General features: G+C 41.5%; 1 protein-coding gene across 2 annotated transcripts in view; it reads left to right on the plus strand.

Annotated features, from left to right (window-relative positions):
* LOC126298974 (ATP-binding cassette sub-family C member 4-like) overlaps positions 1-25,182 on the plus strand; it is a 251,855-nt gene that overhangs the window by 114,017 nt on the left and 112,656 nt on the right. For both annotated transcript variants that reach the window (XM_049990595.1, XM_049990594.1), the window contains exon 7: positions 8,027-8,165. In XM_049990595.1, coding sequence (XP_049846552.1) covers positions 8,027-8,165 — 139 coding nt within the window. The remainder of the gene's footprint in view (positions 1-8,026; positions 8,166-25,182) is intronic.

Genomic DNA, 25,182 nt, shown 5'->3' on the forward strand with positions numbered 1-25,182 from the left:
AATATCCACAGTGGGAACTTAAACATATGTAAGATAACTAAGATTAGGAAAATGCATCACCAGCACTCTGATAACGCCGGCCGCTGTGGCCGAGCGGTTCTAGGCCCTTCAGTCCGGAACCACGCGGCTGCTACTGTCGAAAGTTCGAATCCTGCCTCGGGCATGGATGTGTGTGACGTCCTTAGGTTAGTTAGGTTTACGTAGTTCTAAGTGTAGGGAACTGATGACCTCTGATGTTAAGTCCATAGTGCTTAGAGACATTTGAACCATTTGAACTCTGGTAACAACAACAACATCAAAATCGCCTCATTATCAGTACACACTGACCTGCTATAACGTCTTGGTTTAAGCAAATGTTACACCATGACTTGTGAAAGTCAGGAATATTGGTTTTGATAAAAGGAATAGTTCATTCCTTTTGTATTTGACGTAGCACTATTTATTTTCATTTTACAAACTACAATCCATTTGTGGTCAGTGTTTCAAAAGAATACATGAAACTTTGGCCTTTGATGGAACTTCACCAAAAAACAGCATATACTAAACACACAACTGAGAGCCTGCAGAGTGCTGTAAAACGATAGGTGTATGAGTGGTCAAATTAACCGTGGTGATCAAAGTATACCGGGTTTACCAGAAAACATTACCTGAGAATGACGCATGATTTCTGAATGGTGATTAATTATTAAAATAAATTACAGAAATCAGTGATAAGCCACACAACTCGTTGTTAGCCCGTAAATGCAGGTTGCCCTGATCAAAGAAATACAGAAATAGTGCGCTTTTTTGTCGCAGGCGTATGGCACTGACGTTGCTCTGTGCCCAGTTTTCGTTTGACGCAGTTTTTTCGTAGTGGAGGTGGAACAAAAAAGAATACAAACATTTTGTTTGCTTTGGACGAAATTAGTGTGTTTCTAATGAAGCATTGACTATAGCGTGAAACATTCCAGATATCACCACCCTCTGATGGAATATATTTGCAATTCTGTACTTCGCATCAATTAATTTTCGTCTTACAGCCTGGACAGTCTCACAGAACACAGCTCCGTTAAAGGCCATCTGATCCCTACAATCGGTTATTCCCCCTTTTCAGTGCTACTTCACAGCAGTATGATTGTGCATTCATCTTTCGTACTAACAGGAAGTCACGACTCCTGCATGCTTCAGTAAGAGAGAACGGATCGACGAGTGTGAAGCGAACGGAGCAAACAGTTCTCAAACTCGTCATGCTCGCGGTACTACAGCGGGAACGAAGAAAGCCCGTTGGCACTGAGAAAACAGTGGTCCCTAGATTTATAAAGTATACAGCCCCAACATTAGAGTCGCACTCGCTCCGTCTCTGGCCACACTGCGGCAGCAAGTCACTTCCCCATAGTTAACAGAGGCGCGCTATTTCCGCGTCCGACTCAGCATACGCGCCCTCTTCCGGCCAGGCGTCCTCTGGTCTCCTACCAATGGGCCAGAGAGAAACAAGGGCAGATACAATCGATAATACGGCGCCAAGGATCTCGCGCGCGCAGGGCACACTGACTTCGGGGTCATCAGTGCAGTTTCGGGAGGAATCTAAGAAAATGCGAGGCATTACTTATCCTATTACTTATCTTAGAACATGAGTTCAAGGAAGGCAAACCTATGTTTAAGACGTTTGTAGATTTGGGAAAAGCCTTTGATGTTGTTGAACGGAATACACCCTTTGACATTATCAAATTTGGAGGGTTGAAATACAAGGAGCGAATTACCATCAGCAACTAGCAAGAGCGACACATTATGCTGCTGCCAGCCAGCCCCCGGTCTGGGGGGTGGGGGTGAGGGGTGGGGGGTGGGGAGAGGGATCGAAATCCAATAAAAAAAAGAAAAACAGCAACTTGCACAGAAACTGGACAGCAGTTATAAGAGTCGAACGACATGACAGAGAGGCAGTTGTCTAAAAGGGAATGCGACAGGATTGTAGCTTATCCTCGATGTTATTCAGCACATACTTTGAACGAGTAGTGAAGGAAATATATCCTGACGACATATACAATTACATTTGTGGAATGTAGAACTGCTATGGAAAACTCAGTACTAATGTAGTCATGATCAGTGTAACGTATTTTTGATACACTAAACGTAATAAACTCCGATACACGGATGTTCTCTATGTTAGTGTATTTTAGAAAAGTGTTTGGCATTATCTCTTTCTGCCGACTATTAACAAACCTACCATTGCATGGTATAACTTCCCAGATAAGATTGGCAGTCAGAACAAGGAGCCTTATTCCCGGATGATGAGTGTCAATTTGAAAGTAACTGACATCAGAGGAGTACAGTAGTAGCTCTCATATTAAGTGTTCAGAGTTTCTAATGTTTATCATAACATATGACAAGTATAATTCCTTAGATTTTTACTTTGGTACCCAAAAAATACTTGATACACTTCATCAAAGAAAATTGAACGCATAGTATGCGTTATACAGCACATGGATGGATTTTTAACAATGGGTAAATCCAGACAAGCATGTGACCACGGACTGAGCGTGATATCGGATAGAGGAAGGCGAAGCATTTGTAAAATTCGGTCAAAAGGCATACATATTTGATCAAAATGAAGATAGCCGGCCGCGGTGGTCTCGCGGTTCTAGGCGCTCAGTCTGGAACCGCGCGACTGCTACGGTCGCAGGTTCGAATCCTGCCTCGGGCATGGATGTGTGTGATGTCCTTAGGTTAGTTAGGTTTAATTAGTTCTAAGTTCTAGGCGACTGATAACCACAGATGTTAAGTCGCATAGTGCTCAGAGCCATTTGAACCATTTTTTTGAAGATAAATGTAATATACGGGGGACGTCCAATAAGTAATGTAACACATTTTTTTCTCGGTTAATTTCGATTGAAAAACTGTGTAATTTGCTTTGGGACACAGAGGAATATTTCTGCTTCAGCCCCTATAGATCCAAGAACTTCCGGTCTGTGGTGGCGCTATACATAGCATTCAAAATAGCATCTACAATGAAGATGCGTTCAAGCAGAGAGATGTTACTGAGTTTCTTTTGGCGGAATGTCAACGGAGACCTGGCAGTGAAAAAAAGTACCCTGAATCGTTGGGCGAGGCGTCTGTCATCATCGAAACAAGGTCGCGCAAACCTGTCCGATCTTTCGCGTGCCGACTGGCCGCACACCGCTGTGACTCCTGCAATGACAGAACGTGCGGACACTCTCATTCGACGTGCTCATTGGATCACAAACACCACGTTGCTCAACTCGACGTCTCCCTCTGTTGGTAGTGTTGACACACTCGTCCACCAGGTGGGGTATGCAGAGGTGTGTGCCCGCTTGGTTCCTCGGTGCCAGACAAAAGACCATAAAGACCAATGAAGGCTCATCTTCGCGGAATTGCTTGCGCGCTACCAGGTTGATAGTGACAACTTTTTTCGAACATCGTCACAGGCGATGAAACATGGGCTCACCACTTCCAACCGGAAACCAAGCAACAATCCATGGAGTGATTCCACACCATCTCTCCTTCGAAGAAAAAGTTCAAAGCCGCACCCTCATCATGTAAAGTCATGGCGACGGTCTTCTGGGAATCTGAAGGGTTATTTCGTTTGAGTTCCTCCCTCATGGTCCTACGATCAACTCTGAACTGTATTGCATTACCATCAGGAATTTGAAGAAAGGACTACAGCGAGTTTGTCGACACAAAAATGCAAAGGACCTTCTTCTTCGCCATGGCAATGCAAGACCTCACACATGTCTGCGCACCCAAGAGGAGCTGACAAAACTTCATTGGACAGTTCTTCCTCACCGACCCTACATTCCAGATCTCCCACTTTTCGAGTCCCATATGTTTGGCCCAATGAGGTATGCACTCAGCAGGAAGCAGTACGTGGATGATGGGAGGTTATTTATGGAGCACGACGTTGGATCCGCCTTCGACCAGTAGAGTGGTAACATGAGGGCATACTGGCCCTCCCAGTATTCCTGCTTTCAAAAAAAAGTGTTGCATTGTTTAGTGAACGCGCCGTGTACTTCCTGCGACCAAGGAGAAGGAAATTAAACTTTAGGGTGTAGAAATTAAACCTTCGAAGTTGGACAACAACATCATAATTCTGGGAGAGGCAAAAGACTTGGGAGATCAGCTGAACGAAATTAATAGTGACTTGAAAGGAGTTTATAAGGTTGTTAAGGGGCGCAGACAGTTAAGGAATTCTGAAGATTCACAATTAACAGAGAGAAACTAGCAGATTTCGCTGCCGGTCTTGATTTAAGTTTACAAACAGCTTAATTATAAACAGCTACCTAGTAGTGTGTTACACATCCATTGACCTGAAAATGTCGGCAGCGCATCGTAGCATGTACTCCAAGAGACCTATGGCGATGGGAATGAGTGCTTAACTCTCGCCAGTTCTCACGGGTGCTGGTTGGAATTGGACATCTCGCCCGATGGCGTTCCAAATGTGCACAACAGGATTGTGGCCAGGCGTCGAGAGGCTGAGTAACAGATACACTCTCATGTCCATGGAGCGTTACTCACGCCATTCTGACAGGACTCTGGAGCTATGGTCTATTGCTTTGTCATTGTGAAGCCTCAGCTCTCTTGCGGGTTACTGTGGGCGAACAAACAGATGTGCATAATCGTACAGTATATATATATATATATATATATATATATATATATATATATATATATATATATATATATAAAACAGATGTGCATATGAGCATAATCGTACAGTATATATATGGAGATGGGGCCTGAATAAACTGACTAAACCAGAGGTTGTACAGAGCTTCAGGGAGAGCATAAGGGAACAATCGACAGGAATGGGGGAAAGAAATACAGTAGAAGAAGAATGGGTAACTTTGAGGGATGAAGTAGTGAAGGCAGCAGAGGGATCAAGTAGGTAAAAAGACGAGGGCTAGTAGGAATCCTTGGGTAACAGAAGAAATATTGAATTTATTTGATGAAAGAAGAAAATATAAAAATGCAGTAAATGAAGCAGGCAAAAAGGAGTATAAACGTCTCAAAAATGACATCGACAGGAAGTGCGAAATGGCTAAGGAGGGATGGCTAGAGGACGAATGTAAGGATGTAGAGGCTGATCTCACTGGGGGTAAGATAGATACTGCCTACAGGAAAATTAAAGAGACCTTTGGAGAAAAGAGAACCACTTGTATGAACATCAAGAGCTCAGATGGAAACCCAGTTCTAAGCAGCAAAGAAGGGAAAGCAGAAAGGTGGAAGGAGTATATAGAGGTTCTATACAAGAGCGATGCACTTGAGGACAATATTATGGAAATGGAAGAGGATGTAGATGAAGATGAAATGGGAGATATGATATTGCGTGAAGAGTTTGACAGAGCACTGAAAGACCTGAGTCGAAACAAGGCCCCGGGAGTAGACAACATTCCATTAGAACTACTGACAGCCTTGGGAGAGCCAGTCCTGACAAAACTCTACCATCTCGTGAGCAAGATATATGAGAAAGACGAAATACCCTCAGACTTCAAGAAGAATATAATAATTCCAATCCCAAAGACAGCAGGTGTTGACAGATGTGAAAAATACCGAACTATCAGTTTAATAAATCACTGCTGCAAAATAGTAAAGCGAATTCTTTACAGACGAATGGAAAAACTAGTAGAAGCCGACCTCGCGGAAGATCAGTTTGAATTCCGTAAAAATATTGGAACACGTGAGGCAATACTGACCCTACGACTTATCTTAGAAGCTAGATTAAGGAATGGCAAACCTACGTTTCTAGCATTTGTAGACGCAGAGAAAGCTTTTGACAATGTTGACTGGAATACTTTCTTTCAAATTCTGAAGGTGGCAGGGGTAAAATACAGGGAGCGAAAGGCTATTTACAATTTGTACAGAAACCGGATGGCAGTTATAAGAGTCGAGGGACATGAATTGGAAGCAGTGGTTGGGAATGGAGTGAGACAGGGTTGTAATCTCTCCCCGATGTTATTCAATCTGTATATTGAGCAAGCAGTGAAGGAAACAAAAGAAAAATTCGGAGTAGGTATTAAAATCCATGGAGAAGAAATAAAAACTTTGAGGTTCGCCGATGACATTGTAATTCTGTTAGAGACAGCAAAGGACTTGGAAGAGCAGTTGAACGGAATGGATAGGGTGGATATAAGATGAACATCAACAAAAGCAAAACTAACTGAATGTAGTCAAATTAAGTCGGGTGATGCTGCGGGAAGAGTCAGGAAGTCGTTTCTGAAAGTATTTGTATGGAGTGTAGCCATTTATGGAAGTGAAACATGGACAATAAATAGTTTAGACAAGAAGACAGTAGAAGCTTTCGAAATTTGGTGCTATAGAAGAATGCTGAAGGTTAGATGGGATATATATATATATATATATATATATATATATATATATATATATATATATAATGAAAAGCCTAGATCGATTAAATACTGTTTACTGGATAACCGGAAAAACACACTAAAGGTGCCATCATCGTATCTGAATGTAGCTTAACATTTATAAACCTTTTGGATGTACCGATAACCGATACATGAGGCAGAACAGGAATGCAGATTTCAGTACATGAAACCTGCTGTCAGACGTAATTGTTTTTTGGAAAGGCAGATTTCGGCTCAAGAATTTTAATCCTTCAGACACATAATCAGGACAAAGAGCTAATCACCTCCATAATTACCATTATGTCAGTCTTCCAACCACAGGTCTGATCACAACAAAAGATACGTTATGGACTAGTTAATACGTTCAAGCCGGCCACGGTGGCCGAGCGATGCTAGGCGCTTCAGTCCGGAGCCGCGCGACTGCTACGGTCGCAGGTTCGAATCCTGCCTCGGGCATGGATGTATGTGATGTCCTTAGGTTAGTTACGTTTAAGTAGTTCTAAGTTCTAGGGGACTGATGACCACAGATGTTAAGTCCCATCGTGTTCAGAGCCATTTGAACCATTTGAATACGTTCAACGCCCATAGGCGATATAGAAAACGTATTTTTTCTATTTACTCTTCATAAAATGGTAAAAATTGTTGATTTAAGCGTCTTTCGAAACGAGCAATTTGCAACGTTCCGGAAGCCGCTGATGCAACTAGCGAAAAGTAAGTTAGTCGAACGGTATTGTGGAACAGTTATTATAACACTGGACTCTTGCCGGCAATCTTGATGGAGGTACTTTGGGTCGTACCCAAATAGTTTTGATCTGAATGCTTGAACTGGTCTTATGGGCTCTTTCTCCCTCTTCTTACTAAATCCTACCATGTGCTACATTTCCAATTACCACCACGTAGACAGGGCATTAAACTCTAATCGTCTTCCCATCCTCCTAATCGCATGTCCAATGGCTACCGTCTTTAGTATCTGTGGAAAGCGAGCTAATGACAGTGCAGTCGCTCGTTGACAAGAAACCTCAACCAAGAACACAAAAGGCATATATTTGCCCGCTCTGTAAAGTGGAATAGGCAACAACTTGTATCGAAATAGAGAGTGAAGTAAATGCTGGTCAGTGCGGAGAACACCACACCTTAATGTTAAAGCAAAACGTAGACAACGCCCTTCGAGAAGCCAATCAAGAATGGTAAAACTGCACTTTAAACGATTGTTAGTTTTCATCAGCACGATGGTTAACTGAGTACGGATCTCTGATGTGTAGACTGTCTCACCCAGCCTGTTATAAGCTGGCATATGCTTTGAGGAATTGTGTAACTTCGGTTTTCTTTCATATGCGAAAAAGTTTCCATAGATAAAAGTCACGTTAACAGCCAAAGAAGGAAACCCTAGGATCAAACAAGGAAGGCACCCTATACTTTTTTGTTTTTAATCTGACTTTTCTGCAGCCACTAAGCCATGCAATAGACCGTTGGCGAACAATAAATAAGTCAAAATTATTACCACTGCTTCACACAATCCGGAAACAGGTAAAATAGCAGAAAATGCTTTTAAATTCGTTTGCTCCTGGCCGTGTTATGAAAGGAAAATTATTTGAAAATTAAGTGGGAAGTCGCAACGCAGTTGCCACATACAATGAATAGCTAATCATGCGGTATTTTTATTCCAGGAAAGAGATAAGCAAAATCGTCCAGTCTGCATATTTGAGAGCCTTCATAATATCTTCGATCGTTTTCATCGAGAGAATATCCACATTTGTGACGCTGTTTTCTTACTGGATGTTTGGAAATGTGATTAAGCCGAACAAGGTAAAGTATGACTTCTTTGATACAACAGTCATAGTCATTTAACTTGATGTGAACGCATACCCAGAATCTGTGGGAGGGACTCTTATTAAATTTATGGAAAGGGAACAGGAAGTGATTCATAGTTTCGTACAAAATAAAACTCACAACTATTTTGAAAACAATGTTTGTTTATTAATCAACAGACATTAATATTCCCAACTAAGAAGGCACATATCAATTTTTTGTTTAGTTACATGAAAATACTTTCTACAATTACCTTATAGTAGTTTTTGAAATTGTCTGGTAAAAGGAGAAAAATCATCGTGAGAGACAAATCATCGTGAATTGAAGTGTGACGCGACTGAAATGTTTAGAAACTATAGCCATATAGTGTTCCCAGTTAAAACAAATTTAACGCAAACAGCAAAATGGCCCTCGGTGCTCTTACTACTAATCAGTACCCATTCTATATTTTCAGTTTCATCAGACTGATAATTTATACCTCTGTTCTCACTCGACTTCTAGCCCGCATCTCGTGGTCGTGCGGTAGCGTTCTCGCTTCCCGTGCCCGGGTTCCCGGGTTCGATTCCCGGCGGGGTCAGGGACTTTCTCTGCCTCGTGATGGCTGGGTGTTGTGTGATGTCCTTAGGTTAGTTAGGTTTAAGTAGTAGTTCTAAGTTCTAGGGGACTGATGACCATAGATGTTAAGTCCCATAGTGCTCAGAGCCATTTGAACTATCACTCGACTTCTAATAAAATTAACAAACTGAAATAAAGCAAAACAAAGACGTTAGTTCAATAATTGTAACGTCACCAGGTCTGATTGACAGTCGTTCCCTGATGATTAAATTGTTATGGATCAACGTGCTGGCGGTAAGGCTTTTACTGAAGTTCTCGGCTACTGAATAGAATGGAGACGCCGCAGCTCTGTAATATTATGATGGAGTCGTGAAAAACAGCGTGCAAAGTCCAACCGAAAATAAAGGTTCAAAGTAACAAAAGCAGTAATAGAACTAGCTTGAACACTGCCAAATAGATAAAAGCGCGTTATGATGAAAAGCAATGAAATAGCCCGTCAGATGGACTGCAGAATTCTACGGATAGTAGTTGCAGAGTTCCGTTACTGACGAGACAAGAAAACATAAAAGTGCTCTCAACTACACTGCGTTTGAAGTTGGCACATATCTCTGTGATGGGCTGTCTATGGAAGGGATGTTACTCCCCAAATACGACAGTTCTAAGAAGTGATACGAAATGCTAAATCACATAATCGGGTAATTAATACTCCAAAAATACAATCCCCGTAACGAAACTGACGTAATGTTTCCGTGAGGGTCTAATACACTGAAGAGCCAAAGAAACTGGTACACCTGGCTAATATCGTGCAGGGCCCCCGCCAGCACTAAGAAATGACGCAACATGACGTGGATGGACTCGACTAATGTATGAAGTAGTGCTGAAGGAATTGATAGCATGAATCCTGCAGAACTGTCCATAAATCCGTAAGAGTACGAGAAGTGGAGATCTCTTCTGAACAGCACGTTACAATACATCGCAGACATGCTCAATAATGATCATGTCTGGCGAGTTTGGTGGCCAGCGGAAGTGTTTAAACTCAGAAGAGTGTTTCTGGAGCCACTCTGCAGCAATTCGGGACGTGTAGGATGTCGCATTGTCCTGCTGGAATTGCCCAAGTCCGTCGGAATGCAAAATGGACATGAGTGAGTACAGGTGGTCAGACAGGGTACTTACGTACATATCACCTGTCAGAGTCGCAATTAGACGTAACAGAGGTCCCATGTCACTCCAACTGCACACGTACCACACCATTACAGAGCCTCCACCAGCTTGAACATTCATTCCCCTACTGACATGCAGGGTCCATGGATTCATGAGGTTGTCTCCATACCCATACACGTCCATCCGCTCGATACAATTTGGAATGAGACTCGTCCGGCCACAGGCAAAATGTTTCCAGTCATCAACAATCCAGTCTCGGTGTTGAAGGGCCTAGGCGAGGTGTAAGGCTTTGTGTCGTACAGTCATCAAGGGGACAGGAGTGGATCTTCGGCTCCAAAAGCCCATATCGATGATGATTCGTTGAATGGTTTGCACACTGACATTTATTGATGACTCCGCACTGAAATCTGCAGCATTTTGCGCAAGGGTTGCAATTCTATCATGTTGAACGATTCTCTTCAGTAGTCATTGGTTCCGTTCTTGTAGGATCTTTTTCCGGCCTCAGCGATGTCTGAGATTTGATGTTTTACCGGATTCCTGATATTGACAGTACACTCGTGAAATGGTTGTACGGTAAAATCCTCACTTTATCGCTACCTCGGACATGCTGTGCCATATCGCTCGTGCGCCGATTATAGCACCACGTTCAAATTCACTTAAATCTTGATAACCTGCGATTGTAGCAACAGTAACAGATCTAACAATTGCGCCAGACACGTGTCTTATATAGGCGTTGCCGACCGCAGCGCCGTATTCTACCTGTTTAAATATCTCTGTATTTGAATACACATGCCTATACCAGTTTCTTTGGTGCTTCAGTGTATATTGACCTTGTGATTAGCGTGGAATATTCGCCGTTTCATTTTGATATCGTGCTTCATCAGAGAACAGTTATCATGCTTACCACTAGAAAATGAAATGAAAAACAGTGATTTTCTAATGACAGACGTAGAAGTGCTGAAAGCTGAAGTCTCATGCGTACTTATTGTTTAAAGAGAGGCTTCAAACGTACTTCGTGTTAAGTCCTTACTATTTACAAGCATCGGTAATAAAGAATATGACGTGCTTATGCATATTTCCTTGCTTTTAATGACAATGTGACTGATGAAACATAATTGCTCTCAAGACCCCCACTCAAGTTGACCTGTGCAGTCAACAACCACAAAGCAAAAAATGAACATCGTCCACCATGTAAAACCTCACTGTCTAATAGGATTATCTCCAGCTCGCTATCAATGGATTTTAGCAGCTGAGCTGGTGATTATCAATGGTTTTCTCCCTTTCTCAATTCACCCTCCTCTCATATCGACAACAGCGTTTGCACTGACGTAAAACTGAATACATTTGTACGTCTGAGTACAAAACGCTGTTCCGTATAACATAACAACCATTTAGCTTTCGATGTTGAAGAAAACATTTAAGAACTTATTGCTCTGTCCCTTTTATTAAGTCACACACATCTTTCGATCTCTAGAGGGCCGGCCGGAATGGCCGAGCGGTTCTAGGTGCTACAGTCTGGAACCGCGCGACCGCTACTGTCTCAGGGTCGAATCCTGCCTCGGTCATGGATGTGTGTGATGTCCTTAGGTTAGTTAGGTTTAAGTAGTTCTAAGTTCTAGGGGACTGATGACCTCAGAAGTTAAGTCCCATAGTGCTCAGAGCCATTTGAACCATTTTTGATCTCTGGAGGTGGAACTGTAATCATCGCTTCTGTTTATTCCTCGAAAACAATTTTCCGCTTTGCAAGCTTCCCCGAACGAGACTGGTGAGGCGTATCGTTGCTAGATTAATGGGAATCTTTCTACGTCGATTCGCATATCTGTGCTGTTGTTAGTCTGAGTACTGGGACTTGACCTATTTTCGTACGTACTTCATGAAAGAAGCCAGTTTAAGCTCACATGTTATCTTCAGGAATATTAATGTTTTACTTGAATTTTAGCTGATCTTATCTTCTACAATTTTTGCCGTTAATAAATAATAGCCTAATGTATCTTCAGTTGCATAGACATTGGTGCTAATTTGAGCTGCTAATACAAGACAAAGAGTAACTGCCTAGGACTTCATTATGTTCCTAACCTTTATTTTACAACACTACAAATTCTTCCTTAGTTCAATTGTATGAAAACTCCTCACTTTCCATTTTTCGATTAATCCGACAGTCCTGTGTCGTTATTTTATATCTTTTGACATTAGGGTTACTAGAAAGTTTTCAGAAACGGAGCTCTTTCCAGATTAACGCAGCGAAATACTTACTGCAGACCTAGTCGAACAAATTCCGAAGCTCCGCACTGGGCCTGAAAATTCGCTTATAACATGTAATGTTACGAAAGTACAGTTATCGTAAAGCCGCATTACATAATATCACAACACCGTTTTTGTCACGCAGAAAACCATGCGGCAGGATGTGGATAGTTTTATTCAAGAGAAGCAGTTGAGGAAAAGGAAAAATGATTATGTGTTTTCCGATACATATCTACTCTTAACATCGTTTTACGAGCTCGTATTTCGACTCTGAATGTGAACTGAATAAGGAAGGTTGTGTAAGTTGTCCCGTCGACAATGACAACATTACAGGTGGAGCACAAACTTAAACCACGTTGAGGGAGTGGATCTAACCAAGACCTGTTGAAGAAACTATCTCGATATTTTTCTGAAGCGGTTTACGTCATCCCTAGAATAACCTCATTCCGGATGGTCTGAGTGGGATTAGAAGACTGCTCCTCGCTCAACTATGGTGGACATTGCACTTTCTGAGTTCTAGCACAATCACGATAGTTTAGAATCGATTCAGCCTTATGATCTTAATCATAAGCACGTTACCGGTCCGTCATTTGCTAGTCGTATCAAGGTCATCCGCAGTGGATAACAGTAACTTTCATGACACTGCTTCCTACAACCTTATCGAGGTAGGTGACGCAGTGGTCAACACAGTGGCCTCTTCTCGTGGACGAGCGGCATTCAGCTCCCCTTCATGTCACCGCGGTTTGAGTTTTTCGCGGTATTTCCTCAATCACTTCAAGTGACTGGAAATATGGTTCCTTCAGAACGGCGTTGAATGTTTCCTGTCCCATTATTGATACACAAAAATGTGTATTTGTGCCTGTGTCTAATGATACCTTTACGAACGTTTTGAAGGGTGGTGACAACACAAGTAAGACCAAACTGTTAGTGAAACACCTATTAAAACCGCAATACATAAATATAAGTGTTTCTCACAGTAGCATATTAGGATGAATACTGTCCCTTATATACGAGGGTGAGTCAAATGGAAACCTTAATTTGTAATAACAAATCGAAATTTCGCGCCGTTATCCTGTGAGTTGGTAAGCGTGCTACAAACAGCATGCAGAATGGCCTGTAGATGGCACCATAGTGCAGATGCACACTCATCGTCGCAGTATCAGTATGAAGATGGCCGCCCCACTTGTGGCTTGCACCAGGGAAGAACAGCGTTCTGTTGTTAGGTTTTTGCGTAGTGAAGGTGTGAAACCTATTGAAAGTCATCGACGAATGAAGGTTCAGTACAGTGATGCATGTATGTCACAGCAGCAAGTCTACGAATGGAGTAGGATGTTCGCAAATGGTGTGACTTCAGTGGAAGATGCTCCTCGTCCAGGTCAGGCACAACGAGTTGTGACTCCACACAACATCGAAGCAGTTGAAGCAATAGTGAAGGAAAACCGCACAGTGACACTGAATGACATTGCAGTATGCTTACAGGTTAGTTGTGGGTCAGCGCACCATATTGTGCATGATGTGCTCCAGTTTCACAGAGAGTCTGCAAGATCGATGGCAAGGCAGCTGGCTCCTGAAATGAGAGAACGACCTGTTGATGCTTGTGAAGAACTTTTTCGGCGCTTTGAACGAGAAGAGGATGGCTTCCTTGCAAGAATCGTTACTGGGGACGAAACCTGCGTTCACTTCCACCAAACGGAAACGAAGAGAGCGAGCAAGGAATGTCGCCATTCCTCATCACCAAAACCAAAGAAGTCTCGAAGAGAACCATCAGCAGGGAAGGTTATGCTGACTCTCTTTTGGGACGAAAAAGGCATCATTTTGAAGCATTACATGCCTGGAGGTACCACTGTCACCAGTACATCATACACAGATCTCCTAAAAAATCATCTGCGACCTGCAATCAAATCAAAGCGACGTGTATTGCTGTCAGCAGATGTCCTTTTGCAATATGACAATGCAAGGCCCCACACTGCCCGCACAACAGTTGCAACAATCACAGACCTGCATTTTGAGTGTCTTCCTCATCCACCATACTCGCCAGACCTTGCACCAAATGATTTCCATATGTTTGGACCACTCAAAGACGCAATGGGAGGAATGAAGTTCCGTTCTGATGAAGAGGTACGCCACGCGGTGCATGAGTGGTTGTGCGGACTAGCAAAACAATTTTTTTCTGAAGGAATTTATGCACTTTGTAAGAGGTGGAGGACTTGCAGTGAGCGATGGGGAGATTATGTTGAAAAGTGATACAGCTTTTTACCACTTCTACACAATAAATAATACTTTTTTTAAAATTTTAAGGTTTTCATTTGACTCACCCTCGTACATCAGTGACTTCCCCAGTAGAAATAGTCATGGGGAAACAAATCTTTCCTGAGGGCAGCAGTCTATAGTCACTAAGAAAACAAGAGAACTCCTCACAGCCAAAAAAAGGAACACTCAGTTAAGTTTACAAGTTGTAAATATTTAATAATGTGACATGTAACAGAAAAAAGCAAATGCCATACATTTCAGTTTGAAGAGGAAAAGTGACACTATTAAATGAAATGTAGAAGGCATCACTATACACTATATAACAAACACAAAAATTTCTGGAAATATCCGTTAGCTCTCAGTTAAGTAGTGTGAACGCACGTAGATACTTGCGAACAGAATGCCTTCAGTGTGTTATGAAACTTAGAATCAGTGTGCAGCAGCCATCTCCGTACTATTCATAATATACACTCCATTCTTAGCAGCGGAATTCTTTTCTGGGGAAAAAAATGTGCAAAATATGAACAGTTTTCAAATCACAGAAAAGGGCCTTAAAAATAATAATTAAAAATTGTAAACTAGTTCATTGTAAATTGTTCAAAACACTGTTCCGTCTACGATCATGGAACAAGATCTAGACTAAACTTACTTTTACCAAGAAAGAATAAATATAAAACTCAAAAACAGCACTTTCAATCAAGGAATAAAACTGCACAATAAATTAACTAAGGCGATTAAAAAGATAACTAAAAGAAACTTACCTAAAAAGGCAGTTAAAAAGGCAAAAAGTTAAGCAAAACGTTCCATACAGTGGAGGATTACGTAGACAACACGGTGTACGGGAAGGGTAAAAAAATGTAACACAAGTAAATAACAATAATAATAATAATAATAGCGACATTAATAATAAAATTCGAATTACTTCACATAACAATTTCCGACTGTTTTTTCCTCCTTTTTTTCTTTTCTTATCTCTCTTGTTATAGAAAGATGCTGATTCAGTTTTTCAGGCTAGCAGATGGGAAGTTATGGAAAACAAAATGGAAGCCAAACATCGCCGCTGCAGTCCTGATGTCAGCTGTAGTGTGTAGTGTTACGTTCTGAAATAAGGTGTGTGTAGTGTGAGCAGTGACTGGGAATGAAAAATGAATTCTCAGTGTAGCAATAACATTTCACATTATTAAATAACATCTTCACAAAACAGTTTTATACTCTAGGGATGAACCAAATGAGGCAGCACTGTTTTAAACAGACTAGCCTCGTGTTCAGGGGAGTGGAGGTTTCAGTATTCATCCGGTCATCCTGCATTTTGCTTTAATTTCCGGAAGTAGTTTAAATGTTCTTACCTAATCATCTTACTCGGGACGACAATTGGATCCTTAATAGGCCTACTGTTCTCCTCTCTTGAGGTTTCCCCGTAGGAAAGTGAACGGCAATTGTCTGCCAGGAGAGTGGTGCGCGGTAGTCTATTGAAGTTAGGAACATTAAGAGGATCAGATGAATTGGGACATTGTTTAACTTGCAGGGCTAGTATTCTGAAGAAACGAGGTTCAAATCTCTGCCTATTCATCCTGATTTACATATTTCGAGCTCTCCTTAGATCACTCGATTCGTTTGTCGGACAGAGTTCTTCTGGAATATCACTGCCAAGACCCCATCTACCCAAAACTGTGTTAGGGTTCCTTCTATAATGATTACGTCATTGACAAGTCGTTAAATTCTAATAAAATCAGAAAATAGAAATTTACACTGTTTCTTTCAAGTACGTGTGTAGATTACCTCAATTTATGTCGATATGGAAACTAGTATGGCTGTAACTCATCAGCCTCAAGTAAGCGGAAAAGCAGCAACTGTTTTATAAATATCAGCCATTTTCCCGTTTATATTGCTATTTCGGTGCATTCGTGGAGCACCGGAGCATGTAACGTGAGGTACAAAATTTAGGGTATCACCGATTGAGCAGACTGTTGAAATTTAGTTCATGAGTGGTGTGTGAATCACGAATGAAGGAAAAAGTGTTTTTATTTGCGGATTAACTTATTGACAGTTTCAGGATCGCAGTTCTAAGAAATATAAAATTGTACAGGTTGACAGAATTCCACTTTCGTCATTTGCGAAAGACATTAGAGATGTTCTTGACGATTCCGTCGTAGTTTTGGATTCTAAATGGAAAAAGAAAAGACTTTTAATGATGAATCCTAAAATGCCAGTCTTAAATGCACAAGTTAAGTTGCATAAGGAAAATTACTCTATTCCTCTTCTTGTTAGTGGGTGCAGTAGCACTAATACACACGTCAAAAAAAGGTTTGCATCACCCCGGTTCCCAGAACTCCTGAAGACAAACGTTAATGATGGATGTTGTAACACAGACACAGTCCCTTTACGTGTTCAGAGGTGTCGGCAAACCCGCCCAAAGATGTAAACAACAATGTATGAGCAGCGCCTATTAGACGGAAGGGGCCCGACAGCCGATCAGTTCCAGTCATTTCACCAGGAAGCAGGTACACGGCTCGTGTTGTCTATAGTTCAACCATACCTAGACGGTCAATAACGCGGATCGATCGCGTCTGCATTGTTACTTTGTGCCAGGAAGTGCTCTGAACAAGGGAAGTGTCCAAGCGTCTCGGAGTGAACCAAAGCGATGTTGTTCGCACATGGAGGAGATACAGAGAGACAGGAACTGTAGATGACATACTTAGCTCAGGCCGCCCAAGGGCCACTACTGCAGTGGATGACCACTACCTACGGATTATGCCTCGGAGGAACCCTCACAGCAACGCCACCACATTGAATAATGCTTTTCGTGCAGCCACAGGACGTCGTGTTACGACTCAAACTGTGAGCAGTAGGCTGCATGATGCGCAAATTCACTCCCGGCATCCATGGCGAGGTCCATCTTTGCAACCACGACACAACTGAGCGCAGAACAGATGGGCCCAACAACATGCCGAATGGACTGCTCAGGATTGGCACCACGTTCTCGTCAGCTGTGGAGGCCCATCGTTAGGAGTGTTTGCCACGGTGTGTGTTCAGACATACTTGTACTCTTCCCAGCATTAAAGTCTGATTTCATCCCACTTCGCCGCCTGTTCTGTTTTACCAGTTTGCCCAACCTACGACGTCCGACATCTGTAACGAGGGGCGGCCGCCCCACCCCCACGACTTCTGGGTGTGGTTTCTCCTTGGTTTTGCCACGCATTGGATACACTCACCACAGTAGTCCTCGAACACACGACAATTCGTGCAGTTTCCGATATGCTCGTGCCGAGCCTCCAGGCCATTCAGAATCGGCCCTCGATCAAACCCAGATACATCACGCGCCTTCCTCATTCTACACACGGACAGCATGCTCACTGATACTGCATGCACCTTGCGTGTGTCTGATTAGCAGTCATTCCTCTCCAGGCGACGCTGCTATCGCCTGGTCGGGTTTATATCGATGGTAGGTCGGTGGTTTTAATGTTCTGGCTGATCAGTATGTAACCTCCCCCTCACTTATGGACCTTAATGACAGTAAAAATTAAACCACGTGTACCTAATGGAAATTTGGGAAAAGCAATCGTCACCGAAGTTAATCTGTCGGTAAAGAGAAAGGAAATGGTTACATCTAAATGAAACGAAAAATGCAAATGAAACTGATGGAAAGTAATTTTGAAAAGGAGTTACGTTAATAAAGAAAGTAAATGTGAGGTCGTTACGTTAACAATTAACTGACGTTAATTAGATATTTAAGATTTGGGGAAAATTACGGTCGCCAGTCCTATGGACAACTACTACAATAACTGAAAAAGAAAGGTTATTGCACATATAATTAGCACTAAAAGCGTGGCAACTGCAGGTTGAGACGTGTTGTGTGAAAACTGAATGTTTGTCAGAAGTAATAAATTTCGCTACACTCTTACTTAATTTAGTAAAAGAATTAATAAAACCGGAAAATTGAAAGTTAATTTAGCGACTGAAATTAATAGTGAACTTTGTTTCTGAAGTGCTACGTAATTCAATAAGATAAGGTTAGTCTTGGGCTACCACAACAATTATTTCAAAAGCTATTTGAATCTACGCAATTTAGAAATAAGATATTTAACCTTGAACTTGAATTAAATGATTCTGAACAATTAACAATAGTAAAATTTAGTACGTACCAAGCTGAGCTGCAGTCACAGGTAAGCTAAAATATGGTGACAAAACTCGCACTGTTAATTTGTGCTTGTGTAATCTAAATGTTGTAGGCAGCTATGAATACCTTAACTGAACTTTGCAATTAAAGTAGTGAAATCGAATGATATTACTTTAATGCTAGCGTTTGAATTTCAGCGACACTCGAGTTCATTTCGGAAAAGGGAGGGACCCTGCTTGGTAATGCAATTGGGACAATGAGCAACAAAGGTTCATGCTACGTTTCTGTATTTTAGTGATGCTAATGGAATAGTTTGAAAAGCAGAGGTCTGCCATACAGTTCTAAAACTTTAAATGTTTTCAGTCTTCCTTGTTGGTTGATTGAAGGTTTGAAGTCGTCGATAGAGGAGGTGACGACAATCACTCATTGTCGGACGTAGCTGTTGCAGAAGCTGGATGTTGGCGCGCCTTCTTGACACGGTCACCAGGCGAAACGGGCTCTTGACGTGCGCCTGCTAATGTTTCCCGTCCGCAACACCGTGCCATAAACTATCATAGCAAGTCGAGCGCAATTATATGCTGCCAAACCAGCCAGACTCTGCTCTGCCCGCGCTCCACGCGGCAGAGTTAACACTACCAAAGATCCTAAACACTTAGGTTCTCCACACGACCTATCGATGTAATCGTTCGATAGCATAGTCTTCCCTAGGCAAGACCCAGCGTAAAAATACAAATAATATTTACAAAACAAACCAATTATATATATATATATATATATATATATATATATATATATATATATATATAAAAGCTGAGTAAAACAATTACAATATATAAAGACACAGAAATGTCATATCTCCAGGTAACAAAATAAGGAAAAAAATTATAGTACAATAGATGGAAATAGGAGGATATGCATTTCCGGCGTTACAAGTATATTTGTCTCTCATCACAGACTTTCTTGAAGATGACAATTAAAGGAATGGTTGTTTACGTTAACAACAGTTGGATGTACGAGCAAAATTGTTCCATGCCAGTTTCCGGATGTTGCATGAGGAATGAGACGAAAAATTAGCGGAATGAACGTTTAATCCCTTACTTCAATTGTGCTCCTCTCTTAACGAGCTTACAAGTGATAACCTCATACACATTTAACACTTCAGAGTGCGATAATTTTACTTTCTTTCAGACACTGAGTTTGAGGTATTATCTGTCAGAAAAGTGACTCAGCTAAAACCAAGACGCTACGAAAAACCTTGCAGACTCTGCTTGCCGTTTGACTAATGTTTCCTCGCGTCATTGTGTACTACGTTCATTCTCACTTGTACTGTGCATACAACATTAAGTTCACGGGTGTTTACGAATCCTTTTTAGGAATCTAGCCGGACTCTTAACAGTCCAAAAAGAGCCTACGTAAAGTACACACTAAAATACTCAAAAAGTTTCTTAGTCCTTTCTGTCGTGTTTGAAAGTTAGCTAACCTGCTGGCAAGACAAAAACTGCATTTCACGTTGAAACTTTAATTTTCGATGTCAGGATTTTCCTACCTCCTATTAAAGCAGAGTAGCAAGCTGATGGACTGAAGTCATTTAATAAGAATTAGTAATGATGAAAATGTCTGACAGCTATCAACTATAACATGCCTATCTTATCTACATTAGCTGCTGCTGCAACAAGTCGTGGAAGCCTGAGTATTGGTCTCACGTCCAAAAGTGTTGGTATCATGTAGCAAAAAGGTTGAAAACAATTCGGAAGAAGCTTTCGAACAACAGAACCCATCTTATAAAACTTGGTATGAAGTTCTACTCTTAGTAATGTTTTTAAGGCGATGTCGACGGAACCGTGTCAACTACGAGGGCGTGCTGAAATGTAATGCCTCAGAATTTTATATTGTGTTAATCAATATCGATTGAGGTATTATGCAAATTACAGCCCTCTGCGGGCAGAGAGCTTCGTGTTGTAGCGTGTAACATGGCTGCGTGCCACGTAACTAAGTCAGTACGGGAGAAACAGAGTGCTGTAATCGAGTTTCTAACCGCAGAAAACGTGCCACCAATTTAAATCCATTGAAGCATGAAATCTGTGTGCGCTGATGATTGTATCAACATCAGTAATGTGCTCTGTTGGATTGTAATGAAGGAAATCGTGGCGCTAACTTCAGCGTGTGTGACAGCTTAGAGTGGACGACCGCATGTGGCAACCGACGAGACTCAACGGAATCGCGCTTATGAATTCATGAGATAAAATGGCCGGATAACAAAGACATAGCTATCATGTAAGTGTGGCATATCATCACAAGAGCTTCTACAGGTCATCGTTGCAGATCTGCGGCACAGAGAAATGTGTGGACGGTGAGTGCCTCAAATACTCAATCCTGACATGAAACGGAAAAGATGGGACACATATCAACAATATTTTTCATGATTTGAGCGTGAAGGTGAAGGGTCCATTATCAACATTGTGACAAGTGCTGAAAACTGGGTTCACCTCTTCAAGACCCAGCCATCAACAGACAAAGTCGTGGTCACAGTGTTCTGAGATGTTCACTGTGTGGTGCATTTCGAATTCATGCCTAAAGACACCTCCATAAACTCTGCACGGTACTGCGAGATCCTCAGAAAACTGAAAGCACGAATTCGAATAGTTCGTTCACATATAGATCACCGTCTCCTTCAACATGACAATACCAGACCACACAGGAGCGCTGCGACATCTGAAACAATCTGACGCCTTGGATTCACTGCATTGATCATCCTCCATATAACCCCGACTTGGCTCCATCCGATTTTCGTCTGTTTCCAAAACTTATAGTACACCCTCAAGGATTTCACTTTGACATTGATTAAGCGGCGCAAGCAGAGGTGAGGTTGTGGGTCCATCAACAAAGTCAAACATTCTACAGTGGCGGTTTCAACAAACAGGTCTCTCGTTGGGAGATATTTCGTCGCCAGCGTGACTATGCTAAGAAATAAATATGCAGACATAAAGAATAAAGACGCAGAATGTTAATACAGTTTGTTTTATTTAAAAAGCTTAAAGGGTATACACGTAATAAAATTCAGAATCATTACTTTCCAGCGTGCTCCCGTAAAAGGACTCTAGAGTACCTTTACCACACTTTCGGTAAAAATAATTAGTGGTAGCATGCGTCCTTTGTAGTTCTTAGTGTCATTATTTAATTTTCCTTAGTGACGTAGAGCATAATAATTAATTCGAAACCAAACGTTGTGGCCTGTTTCCGTAGTTGCTAGTGAAATATACTGAAACAGCGAAATAAGTATTCTGTTTCTTACTCAGAGTAGCGTTTGGGATTCTTATCAGATAATGTAGTATTGTGTTGATGGTGTTATGGATTATAATGGGGAAAAAAGTAGATACGCCGCTTAGCTGTAACAAACCAGTGTACACCAGCGATAGCATTGTGTGATAGTAGCTCAGATTTCTGGAGTATGCTGCAACCGGTGCAACACCCGATCTCATGTGCACCATAGCTAAAGCCTTCTAATGTTTCTCAGTGACTTTGTTCTTAGAAAATTTTACTTGACATTGTTTGTTCGGATGTCTGCTACGAATTCTTCCGTCTAAATTGTTCAGTTTCCCCACATTATTTATCAGCGACCAGTTTCAGTTGTACCGTGTGACAATATAGTGTTTTGTTATTGTTGTTAATGACGCTAAAAGAGAGTGGTGTAAGATTCTTCTCTGGGGATAAAATGCACTAAAAATGGAAGATGGCAGTCGTGGACCCTGTGGGGTGGAGATGAGGTTTCGGAAGTGTTGCGTGTATGAAGTCTAGAGCGAGTGATGGTCAGGGATAAATAAATTCGTTCTTCTGCTACGGAAAACTAAAGGAGTTGACAGTTGTGTATCTCCTGCAAAGGGGTTACGGATTGAGACGTTTCCAGCTTTCTGTGAGCAAGGGTACGAGACAGTAGGCGAGTACTTTTTCGGAGGGCTGAGACCTCATATCAGAACGTGGGGACATCAGCTTGCTCCAGATAATGTTTAATAATAACGAGGCGGACATAGCTACGTGTCTTCATTTTAATGGAGTGATTTTCTTACAGTCATTTAACAGTGGATTCACTTATTAATCGTGCTTCTGTGTTCAAGTGCATATTCATCCTTCGAGTTTGTCTTCAGAGGAGAATGAATAACTGTCAATATCTTTTAGAAACAAATTGCTCAGTTTTAAGCTTGGCAGATAAATGTGAAATAAAAAACTTGGTGGGGTGATGCCTCAGCTCAGTGAGGCGTCATGTCCCGGATTGCGCGGCCTCTCTCGCCGGAGGTTCGACTCCTCCCTCGGGCATGTGTGTGTATGTGTTGTTCTTAGCGTAAGTTAGTTTAAGTAGTGTATAAGTCTAGGGACCGATGACCTCAGCAGTTTGACCCCTTAGGAATTCACACACATTTTCGAATTGAATGAAGCCGAGGCAAGACTTTTGCAGGTCTTTTGACGTAAATATATATAAAAGAAATAGTTGGATTTGCTGCTGCATTTCTACAAATAAACTATTTTGTTTTCCGTGCATGCTGTCTACTAAGGGTAAAGATACAAACTCGATATGCACTGGGTTGTCAGACCTAAGTCAGCTAACACAGAAAGTTAAGAAGCACGAAGAATCTATTGCACATAGAATGCTTCTTTAGATTTATCAGTCCTTGGAAAAACAGAAATTAGGCAAAAGTTTAGCTCAGCTTTCAGACAGTATATAGAAATACACAATGATAATGAAGGAAAAATTGCCATGTTCTTTCCAAAATAACTGACTGTCGTAGGTTCTGCGGCGAGCTTGAACTTGCCTTACATGGACACAATAGAACAGCAGAATCCAACAACCCTGGAATATTGAGAGTGCTAATAAATTTCGTTTCAGCTTTAGATGCAGTCGAAGAAACAAAAAAGAGCACATGAACAATGTTACAATCTTTAAGAGTACATCCAAGGATGTACTAGAGTGTATCCTACCTGTGTGTTATGAGCAAATTAATGCTGAAATAGTTAAGGCAGATTCTGTGTCTGTGATAGCAGATTAAACCTCTGACGTATGTTCTGATTTTCAGTTGGATGTAGTATTTCGTTACCTGTTATCTACTGGAGAGCCTGTTGGAAGATTTTGGGCTTTTTTAAAATTCATTTGGTATCGACGCTCCCTCCTTTGCAACTCGCATTAAAAACATCCTCGTCGATGTTGGCTAAGAACATAAAGAAAAGTTATGACGGTGCCTGCTACTTGCGTGTCCAACAGGTAGGAGTCCAAACAGTTGCGAGAGTTTCGTTTTGCGTACTATGTGGTGTTTTATGCGCACCAAATGAACGTAATTCTTACCCAAGATACAAGTCAAAATAAAAAGTAAAACTCTTTTCCAACACAATTGCAGATGTACCTGTATTCCCCTCTCATTCACCTCGAAGAGTGGCTGTTCTAGATGCAATTGTGGAACGAAGAATCCCACGCGGATCAGCCACAAGATGAAACTTTAAATCGATAACAGCCCTTACAGTTCATGACCATGAAGATGCTATTTTAAAATGTCTTTACCACATTGAAGTTACCAGCAACCGAACGGCAGCTGTGAATCAAGCATAGGGTCTAACAACAGCCAACTTTTCCTTTTGGTTATTGTATAAAATAATACCCCACGCACATATCTTGGACAGCCAATTACAAAAGTGCACCACTGATCCCGTCCCAATACAGCAACCAGTAGCATCATTCGAAAATGAAACTTAAAAATTAGGGACAACGTTTATAGCATTATAATCAATGAACGACCAAATGTAGCAAAAATAAGATGCGACGACATATCTATAAAAGGAATTTAACAGCAAAGGATGTGTGTGGCATAATAATTCAACAGAGCAAGAAGAGGTTTGGATCATCCAGCTGCTTCTTTGCCTCTAATTTACTTGAAAAGCACCGCTTACTTTCACTGAAAACTAAATCTCCTGAAAAAACTCTTTCTGGTGTTGTGTTATCTTATCCATTCTGGAAGCTAAGTTAAAAACGGAATTACAAATCACTTATTCTCGAAATTATTTTCAAGAAATAAAAAGTGTAATAGCCCTTCCGAAATTTTTAATCGAACATAGCTCGCAAGGACCTTTTGGTTCAAATGGTTCAAATGGCTCTAACCACTATGGGACTTAACATCTGAGGTCATCAGTCCCCTAGACATAGGACTACTTGAACCTAACTAACCTCACACATCCATGCCTGAGGCAGAATTCGAACCTGCGACCGAAGCAGCAGCGCGGTTCCGGACTGAAGCGCCACATCGGCCGGCTGACCTTTTGGTAACGTTATGAAACTTTTGAAATTAGTAGCCACTACCATGTCAACCGTCACTGTTAGCGCTGTCTGTGAATGTTCCTGCACCCACACATGCTCCACAAATTGTTGCTGAACGGTGTAAATGTGGCCATTCACATCAGCCATGGTTTCACGTCTAAAACAATGAAATACTGTGGCAAAACAATACAGACTGACAACAATGATTCTCTTCAGCTTCAAAGCAGGGATACCAATCAAACAACTATTTTTTCTCAAACTATGCAAAGTCAGGTGGGGTATACTTCTTGTATACCTTGCACGTAGGCTGGCCATCAGTTCAACACGACACAAGGCCTAAAGCCAGCAGGAGTTAAAACTTGTGTTTCCTGTGAATGATATGGCTGTAACTGCTG

The sequence above is a fragment of the Schistocerca gregaria genome, chromosome X (assembly GCF_023897955.1).
Source record: "Schistocerca gregaria isolate iqSchGreg1 chromosome X, iqSchGreg1.2, whole genome shotgun sequence".
In the NCBI taxonomy this organism is placed as follows: domain Eukaryota; kingdom Metazoa; phylum Arthropoda; class Insecta; order Orthoptera; family Acrididae; genus Schistocerca; species Schistocerca gregaria.